Consider the following 10377-nt stretch of genomic DNA (forward strand, 5'->3'; position numbering starts at 1 on the left):
AGTCAAGGGAGGAGGGAGCGGCGTTGCTTCTTTGTTTTGCGGTTTCACTTAGTCGACGTCTGCTTGTGTCAGAAGGTCAACCATTGCCTTCCCACAATGCAGCTCAGTGTAACTTCAAAGCTCATTGAATATGCATGAGAGCTAAAATTAGCTGTGGGACTCCCCACGGTGATTCCGGTAAAAAGAAAGACGGTACATCAACCCCGTAAACACGCATTTCTTGACTGGTGATCGACAGCTCACATAGCGTGGTATATGATTATTCCATTGTATCATAACCTGTCCAGATTTGTTAAGGCCGGGGTATCTGTTGCCATGTATGTGTTAGGTTCGTGTGTACTGAGGGCAATTCGAATGATACCAGCGAATGATCCCAATTGAATAGAAAACTTTATGTTTTAAAATTGAACAGGCAACAATCTCTAATCTGGGAAGTAATTGCAGATACGTTGCTAAATGGAGACGACAAACACACGAGCTGACATTGGACTAATCAATCAGACAAACAAACAAACAAACAAATCAACAAAACAAGAAAAAGTGTGCACAAAAAGGATAATATTCAAATGTGGAGTGTCTGATGTATAAGTGTTGAAGCAAAAAAACAACTACAAGACACAGACACACACATACAGTGAGAAATAAAAGGGAACATTCCATCCTTCACTGAAACATTTAGAAAGTTAAATAATTTCAGGGGAAAAAATACTTACAAGCTCCAGGTCTTTCATATATCCTAGGACTTCCAGGTGGGCTGAGGCTCTTCTGTAAAACACAACAAGTAAAACAAAATTCAACTATAAATATTTTAAGAAGGTACAGAGATACAATTTCCGGTAATGACTGTTGAAACTACTGCTGTAACATACTATTTATTTATGAAAACCTAACCATTGTTTACCAAACAAACATTTGATCTAATAAACTGCTACCTGCACTCAAGTATGCGTGCACTCTCTCTCTCTCTCTCTCTCTCTCTCTCTCTCTCTCTCTCTCTCTCTCTCTCTCTCTCTCTCTCAAAAAACACACACACACACACACACACACACCCACACCCAAAGTTACACACGTACACACATACACACTCACTCACACGCACTCACTCACTCTCTCACACACTTCATACACACAAAACACACCCCCATATGCACATATAGACAGACGGACATACACACCTTTACCAACAAACACACATACACACACACATACACTTACGCATTCGCACATGTATACACACACCCACCCACTCTCTCTCTCTCTCTCTTTCTCTCTCTCTCTCTCTCTCTCTCTCTCTCTTATACAAACAGACACACACCCACACACACACACACACACAATGTACATAGGCACGCATGCACGCACACGCACACACACACACACACACACATTGACTCACACAAATCTCATACACACAAAACACACACTCATACGCACATAGACCGGCACGGTTGACCTAGTGGTAAGGCGTCCGCCCCGTGATCGGGAGGTCGTGGGTTCGAACCTTTAAAATTGGCAATCTAGTGGCTGCTCCGCCTGGCGTCTGGCATTATGGGGTTAGTGCTAGGACTGGTTGGTCCGGTGTCAGAATAATGTGACTGGGTGAGACATGAAGCCTGTGCTGCGACTGTTGTCTTGTGTGTGGCGCATGTAAAAATGTCAAAGCAGCACCGCCCTGATATGGCCCTTCGTGGTCGGCTGGGCATTAAGCAAACAAACAAACAAATACGCACACAGACGGACACACACACCTTTACAAACAAACACATATAATACACACTCATACACACACAAACATTCAAACACACACTCTCTCTCCCTCTCTCTCTCTCTCTCTCTCTCTCTCTCTCTCTCTCTCACACACACACACACACACACACACACACACACACACACGAGTACAGACTCATGCCTGCGCGCACACAAACACACACACACACACACACACACGTGCACAAAATGAACACACACACACACACACACACACACACCGCGCGAGAGAAAAAACTACAGGGAGGCATGACGTCAAGGACTTTCGACCGTGACGTAATCTTCTTATGCGAGCTTTATCCATAGACTTGGAAACTACGTCCAAAGCGGCCTTGGGTGGCGTTTGCTAAAAAAAATGGGGGCGCCTATTGCACCCACCGTATTTTTGTTAGTATGGTCCCAATTTTTGGTGAACTTCCATCTTCAACTGTAGCAAAATTTCTCAAGTCATTCGTGGGATACCTCCAGCTTCGCTGGGATAAATTTAAAAAATCTTCCAATAAACTGCAAATATCTAGAAAAGAAAAGAAAAATCTTGCACACAACGATTGAACTTAGGAGTTTAGAAATGTGACGGCCAAGGTTGTTTTTCATCTGGCCAGGAACAATTAAGGGAGGGGTCACTGCCTGTGTAGGTGGGTGCAGTGCACAAGCAATGCACGAGCTACAAGCAATGCACAGGTGAATGCCTTGTCTGGTATGTGTGTGTGCCGTCCTTGAACATCGTCACAAACAAGCAGCTTCTGTGCACAGCCCATCCATTTCTGACTGCTAGGGGATAGTGTGTGTGTATGTGTGTGTGTGTGTGTGTGTGTGTGTGTTAGTGTGTGTGTGTGTGTGTGTGTGTGTGTGTGTGTGTTAGTGCGTGTGTGTGTGCTTGGCCTAAAGAAGGAGTACAAGTTAATCCTTAGCACAAACAACAATTGCATTCTACATCAATCCCACACATAGCTTCTTCCTCGGTGGTCGTGGTAGGGGGGGAAGCGTGAACAACGTTAAGCATCCAGTCTGATGTTTGCTCCCGAATGTCTCGAAAGCTTCAGCTAAGCTGGGCGATGAGGAGAAATGCTGTCAGCTTTCTGACTCTCCCCCGCCCCCCTCTCTCCCTCTGAGGCACATACCCCGCTCCCTCCTCCTCCTCAAACGAACAGACGTATACAGACACACACCGACAACATCGTCACGCCACATCAACAAATTACAAACTAAAAGCAGATATAGAAGCATTCCGTACACCTACCCCTTACCAACCCCACCCTGTTGTCCCATCTTCTCCCCAGACCCCCCCCCCCCCCCCCCATGCTCTTCCATACCCCCCCCCCCCCCCCCGTCACCCTGTTGTCCCACCATCTCCCCCTCCCCCCTCCTGCTGCGCCATCTTCTCACCTGTGACACGAGCGGCCGTCTGGGCGGAGCCATCCCTCTGGTACGTGATTCCGAGTTGGAACGAGTGCGGAACTTGCTCATGAAATCGTATCCCGCGGCGCCACCCGACTTGTGCCGGTTACGGTCCGTACCCGCACCCCCGTCTCCCCCGGGCACACCCAGCATCTGTCCTTCCAGAATCTGCCCCATAGGGCTGATGGGGTCTGTGGTGGGTTTGAACCCGGGCACAAACTGAGTGGTCCCGCCGGTCACTCCGGCCGATTGGGCCATGGAAGAGGAGGACTCGTCCATGGATCGGTCCACATTCAGGGCCATTAACCCGTCACGGTTCTTCTTGTCGGGCTTCTTCAAGCCCGACACGTCTGATTTGGAGCGCGGGCGGAAGGTGTCGAAGAAGCTCTTGACTTTGGAGGAGGTGGTGGGGGAGGAGCCATTCTCGCCGCTGGCTGCTTTGTCTCCGGATTTGTTGCGTTGTCTCCCCTTGCCGCCGAAGAGTTTGAGCCCCGATGATCCCGAGCTGGAGCGAGGTCGTCCTTCTGAAGATTCCAGGTCCATGCTGCCGATGCCGTCCTGCAGATCCGACTCCAAGAGGGGCATGGCAAAGGCACTCAGGTCCTGCAACAAGAAAGGAATGTATGGTCTGTTAAAATAGCGTGAAGTGGGTTTGTTGTCTTTGTGAAAAATCCCAACCGCAGTTACGAAATGTTAAAAAATAAAAAATAAAAAAGCAGAGAAAGAGCAGAATGACACAAAGAAGGGCATGACAAAGACACTCGGGTCCTGCAACAAGAAAGGGAGGGAGGCATCGTGAGTTACAACGGCGGGAAGTGGTTTGACTGATTTTTGTGATATCACAAAAGCAGTTTCGAAATGTTAAAAAAAGAAGAAAGAAAAAAGAAGATCTATAGAAAGAGCAGAATGACTCCAAGATGGGTATGGCAAAGGCACTCAGGTCGTGCAAGTGATACAAGGGAAGAACGTATTGTCAGTTAATTACAGAAGCACGAAGTAGTTGTACCGACTTTGCGAGTTCATAAAAACAAAATAAACAAGACAGACAAAAAGACATACAGAAAAAGGAGAATGAAATCAAAAAGGGAAAAGCAAAATCATGCAGGTCCTCGAGGGAGAAAGGGTGGTATTGCGAGTTGATCAGCGTGGGATGTTTTACTGTCAGTATCTTATCTTGAAAGCAGTTACTTACAAAATAACTAGTGTACACTACATTGGGGTGTGCACGTTAAAGATCCCACGATTGACAAAAGGGTCTTTCCTGGCAAAATTGTATAGGCATAGATAAAAATGTCCACCAAAATACCCGTGTGACTTGGAATAATAGGCCGTGAAAAGTAGGATATGCGCCGAAATGGCTGCGATCTGCTGGCCGATGTGAATGCGTGATGTATTGTGTAAAAAAAAATTCTATCTCACACGGCATAAATAAATCCATGCGCCTTGAATATGTGCGCGATATAAATTGCATTAAAAAAATATATAAATAAATAAATCCCTGCGCTTAGCACTGTACCCACGGAATACGCGCGATATAAGCCTCATAAGCCTCAAAATAACTAGTACAAGAAGGGCAAGGCAGAAGCACTCGGGTTTTACATGACGCTATAACAGCAGAACAAACTCTATCATGTATTAACAACACAAAAAGGTCATTCAGTATGCATGAGATACGCAGCAAGGTATAAGAGTAGGTTCGTGTTTTTTCTAAATATATTTGTGAATATGATTATTATTATTATTACAAAAAACAGGAATTCGATTCAAATCAACTGAGCAAAAAGGTGAAGGAGACAAGGACATAATGACCTCGGCACGTGAATGTTTATAAAACCTGAGAGAGAGAGAGAGAGAGAGAGAGAGAGAGAGAGAGAGAGAGAGAGAGAGAGAGAGAGAGACAGAGACAGAGATCGAGAGAGACAGAGAAAGAGGGACAGAGAGACAGACAGAGAGAGAGAGAGAATGACCTCGGCACGTGAATGTTTAAAAAAAAAACTCTGAGAGAGAGAGAGAGAGAGAGAGAGAGAGAGAGAGGGAGAGAGAGGGAGAGAGAGAGGGGGAGGGGGGGGGGGTTAATTAAATTGCTTATACGTTGTTGTTGTTGTATATATATCTTTCGTTTGATTAGGTAGGTTTATGTGTGAATCAAATAGGCTACTTCATTCTGCTAACTGCCGCACAACTTACAACACAGCGTATACATTTATCATTCTAACAAGTTGAACTTGGAACTGCGAACGACGTGACAAACTTTTTTCTTTCCTTTTTTCCCCCCCGGACATGACCTTACACGACCACATTCCAGCTTCTCTCCCAGTAACTGAGTGTTTTTGACCCACAACCTATAAAACTGACCCATTTGTTTGAACGTGTCATCCTGTCTACCCGTTGGTTTCTGCACTGCTGAAAAGCAAACACTAAAAAGAGATGACAGACACACACAACTCGGAGTCGTGGTGTATTTTTTCTTTTCTTTCCCTCTTTGGGTTGTAAAAGGTACGGGGTTTTTCAGCCCGGATAGCACTATTAAGAATCACAGGTCAGCGAAAGCTTAGATAACAGCTGATGCAGGAATGACAACTTAGCAAATAACTGCTGACAAATTCCGCATAACCATGGAATAATAAAGTAATGAAATGTCATAAAACATATTGCACGGATTAGTACAAGCTTGTCAGACATAGACTTTCAGTGATACCTGCGCATCAGCATAAACTGCATTTCCTCCAAAGACCTGACCAGCCTCCATTTTAGTAACCCAAGACGTAGTTTTGAAGCTACACTGATGCGTGTTCAGGATTTTCTGTTCCCAAAATCTTCAAATGAGTGAAACAAGTGTACGCAACTTTTTTTAAGTTGGTGATTGTCTATGACCCAAGAGATTAGATTTGTATAAGAAAAAGCTTACTTTCCTCAGGTATAGGTATGGTGAGACTTAGTAACCCTTGCATGCAATGGAACACCTGAGGCTGTGTAACTTGACCGAATGGAAGTGCAAAAATAGATACCTATTGAGTTACAGGTGCACTTAGAAGCTAGTGTTATCCACACGATTCAGCGAAATCTACACTAGCTGGTCAAATTTGCTGAAAATTTCGAGTGTGCTGTCTTTTTTTGTGTGTGGTTTTCTTCTCTCTGGAATTATTTAAATATCTTCGATCCATTCTTCATTCTCGTGTTTCAAATGAGCCCACAAAATGTGAACGATGCTGTGTTTGTTTTGCGTTTCTTGTTTCTGCAAACGTGTACATTTCCTCATTTCTCCCTTATCAAGTCTTTCCTTGTTAGTACAGTGTACATAGCTCACCTCTCGCCCTCCAAAAGTTTCACATGTGTTTTCTCAAGGGCACACTTCATGTTATACCTGACTGATATCCCCCTCCCCTTCGACACATACCCATTTTCCATCTCTCACAGACAAAATAATACATCTAATCAGTGAAAGTGATCAATGGTGTTTTCGCACGTAATGTCAATATGCTTTGCTGCTGTTGTTTGCTTATTTGTGACTGTTTCGGTTAACTGGCGGGCGTGTGAATTATCACTGCTGAACTGATGTACGGGTTTCGGAAATCTGACTGTCAGTTCTGCCACATGCATCGGTCAGTTTGGTTATTTAGCCAGTCGTTCTTCTAGCCGTTCTTTTTCCTCTGTGTGTGTGTGTGTGTGTGTGTGTGTGTGTGTGTGTGTGTGTGGGTGTGTGTGTGTGTGTGGGTGTGCGTGCGTGCGTGCGTGCGTGTGTTTGTGTGTGTACGTGTGTGTGTAAATGTGAAAGAAAGAAAAAAATCACAGGGAGAAAGAGCTCGTGAAGAAGAGGGCAGCGTAGTCACACACGTTACAGCAAGAACATAATGCGCGAGGGAAAGCAATTCTCCCAAATCCCCCACACTAGATGCATCTTTTTCGCATGTGTACAACCAGAGGAACATTGGAGAAAAAAAATCTGTCAAAGCATTCATCTTGCTGCTACTCTTTTTGAAGTTGTCTTTTCACAACGCCACAAAATGCAAGTCTGAATCTCTCAAGACGCATGCAGTTCTCCTTTTCCCTTTACCTGTACATCGCATTTTCAGAAACGATTTGGCAGGTGTAGCAGTTTTTTTTCCTGTTATGAAAACACCTGCCATCATAAAACGCCATCAATTACGATCCAACACACTGCGGTGGCTTTGTACCTTGGCAGCCAAAACACAGAATACACTCAGAATGGATGTAACTAATTGTTCCCCCTGTCACATCGAGACAGGCACGTGAACCTCGTTTGGTGACGTCAAATGTGCCTAAGGAGTTTGTGCATTCGTTGCTGCATCAAGGAGTAAAAGTAGTATTCCATCGGTGGTTGTCTTCCGTGTCACCGTCATTACGAGATAAAAATAATGTCCCGTTATTAATTTTTCTAAGAAGGCCTAAAGCATTTCTTCGCTCAAAAATATTTAAATTGTGTTATGGAAGATCGCGACGCGTGACGCGTAAACTGTGCTTGTTTTCTTATATTGCATTTTTGATTAAACGTCCCACAATGTTGTGCTTGGCAAAGGGGAAATAACAAACAAACAAACATCTATATAATTTAACTGCTCGTGCACTGATACCGCTGACGTCAAAAACAGTGACGTCAGTAGGGGTTCCCAGCAGTGATCTGAAACAGCCTTGATCATCAGTAATGATACTCATACGGTGACGTTGCCGTGATCGCCTGTTTCCGTTCTGCGTCTAAAGTGCCTGATGGTTTGACATTTTGAGAGGGGGGGGGGGGGGGGAGAGAGAAATGCACAACGCGCATGTCTTCTCGGCTAGGACACCTGATTCTTTGTCTTCGTTTATGGGCTGCAACTCCCACTTGCTCTCGGTGTGTGTGTGTGTGTGTGTGTGTGTGTGTGTGTGTGTGTATGCGCGCGCGCGTGTGCGTGTGTCTGCCTGTGTGCGCGCGCGTGCTTTTACGCGTCTGGGCGTACCCCCCCCCCCCCCCCATCACCGTCATTGAGCCAGTCATACTCCGGGCAGGACACAAAGCGTGCACACACAATCACTGCATGACGGATGCGAAGGCGACGCATTAAAAAGCAAATCTGGTTGCAGTGGGCGATGTCGGGATTCTCGTTAATGGAGTGTTTGGGTATAACGTGCAGTCAGTCGAGCAGTGCTGTGCAAGCCGTTTAGTTCGAGGCATTTATGACAGACTCGTTCTCTTAAAATCATCTAATTAATGTTTACCGTTCACCGATTTGATAAGGTCCTTTACAGATAGCTTGTTTGCACGTGATGAAACAATATCTGCTGCACGCGCTATAATATTATTTATTAAGCGTGGGTCGGTCGTGGATCGGTCGGTTTGTGTTTCTTCGCGATTCGTTTTTCCGGCCCGCTCTGCGTACTGTATTCTTCTGCATGTGTTCGTGTAGGCGTGTGTGTGTGTGTGTGTGTGTGTGTGTGTGTGTGTGTGTGTGTGTGTGTGTGCGCGTGTGAATATGTGTGTGTGTGTGTGTGTGCGTGCGAGCGCGCGTGTGTGTGTGTGTGTGTGTGTGTGTGTGTGTGTGTGTGTGTGTGTGTGTGTGTGTGTGTGTCTGTGTGTGTCTGTGTCTGTGGATGTGTATTCCTTTGTCAGTTTCGTTTTAAGGCTGTTGTTTTTCCCTTCTTTTTTCTTGAGGAAAAAAAAGTGGATTCCGACATTACGAGTACGACTGAGGCTGGGAAGTTGCGCTGGCATTGGCTCGCGAGCTTCTCACCGCCCTATCCCCGACCTACACACGCGCACACACACATACACGCGCACCAAGGACCTTCTGGTAGAATTCTTGCGCGCACTACCAAAACACAACACAGCCACTCAGTGCAGTTTAACTCTGACGAACATAAGCACATGCATGGTTTGTTACATTTTTATATTTAGTCAAGTTTTGACTAAATATTTTAACATCGAGGGGGAATCGAAACGAGGGTCGTGGTGTATGTGCGTGTGTCTGTGTGTGTGTCTGTGTGTGTGTGTGTGTGTGTAGAGCGATTCAGACTAAACTACTGGACCGATCTTTATGAAATTTGACATGAGAGTTCCTGGGTATGAAATCCCCGAATGTTTTTTTCATTTTTTTGATAAATGTCTTTGATGACGTCATATCCGGCTTTTCGTGAAAGTTGAGGCGGCACTGTCACGCCCTCATTTTTCAACCAAATTGGTTGAAATTTTGGTCAAGTAATCTTCGACGAAGCCCGGACTTCGGTATTGCATTTCAGCTTGGTGGCTTAAAAATTAATTAATGACTTTGGTCATTAAAAATCTGAAAATTGTAAAAAAAAATAACAATTTATAAAACGATCCAAATTTACGTTTATCTTATTTTCCATCATTTGCTGATTCCAAAAACATATAAATATGTTATATTCGGATTAAAAACAAGCTCTGAAAATTAAATATATAAAAATTATTATCAAATTTTTTTTTTCGAAATCAATTTAAAAACACATTCATCTTAATATTCCTTGTCGGTTCCTGATTCCCAAAACATATAGATATGATATGTTTGGATTAAAAACACGCTCAGAAAGTTAAAACGAAGAGAGGTACAGAAAAGCGTGCTATCCTTCTCAGCGCAACGAATACCCCGCTCTTCTTGTCAATTCCACGGGCACTGCCTTTGCCACGGGCGGTGGAGTGACGATGCTACGAGTATACGGTCTTGCTGCGTTGCGTTGCGTTCAGTTTCATTCTGTGAGTTCGACAGCTACTTGACTAAATGTTGTATTTTCGCCTTACGCGACTTGTTCATTTATCCACAGGCGCGCTGTCGATCTTCCTATGCCTTCTCATTCTCTCGCACCATCTGAGCATCAACTCTCGGTAAAAACGCTCAGGCTACTCGGCATCAGCTGTTCTGCCAGGTAAAATCTCCAAGGTGGGGAAAATTCACACAGGTCGGGTCCATGATATATTGGCCAACTACTGGTGTGTGCAAACCGTCACTTCACGCCAGTTTTCTTGGCTGGGAATCAGAGCCAACTCGGCTATTCTGCTTTGTCTTTGCAGGGACTGAAAAGGAGCGACTGAGGCAGCCCCGACTGACCTAATCACCGACGTCATCATGACGTCAGAAAACGGATCACCGCGTCAGTCGATGGCAAAAAAGCCGCGGTGAAAAGTGTATCATCCGCCCCCGGATTGAACAAACAGACTTTTCACGACTGGAATGGTACCAATTAATGCCATTTACAATGTCA

The 10377-nt window shown here is 44.9% G+C and overlaps 1 protein-coding gene across 1 annotated transcript in view; it reads right to left on the reverse strand.

Annotated features, from left to right (window-relative positions):
- The window catches only part of LOC138982539 (5'-AMP-activated protein kinase subunit gamma-2-like), a gene marked incomplete in the record, with an annotated part of 298415 nt that overhangs the window by 70952 nt on the left and 217086 nt on the right, over nucleotides 1-10377 (reverse strand). The window contains 2 exon segments of the mRNA XM_070355850.1: nucleotides 714-765; nucleotides 3154-3768. Of these exon segments, the coding sequence (XP_070211951.1) occupies nucleotides 714-765; nucleotides 3154-3768 (667 nt within the window).

The sequence above is a fragment of the Littorina saxatilis genome, linkage group LG12 (genome assembly GCF_037325665.1).
Source record: "Littorina saxatilis isolate snail1 linkage group LG12, US_GU_Lsax_2.0, whole genome shotgun sequence".
Classification (NCBI taxonomy): Eukaryota; Metazoa; Mollusca; class Gastropoda; order Littorinimorpha; family Littorinidae; genus Littorina; species Littorina saxatilis.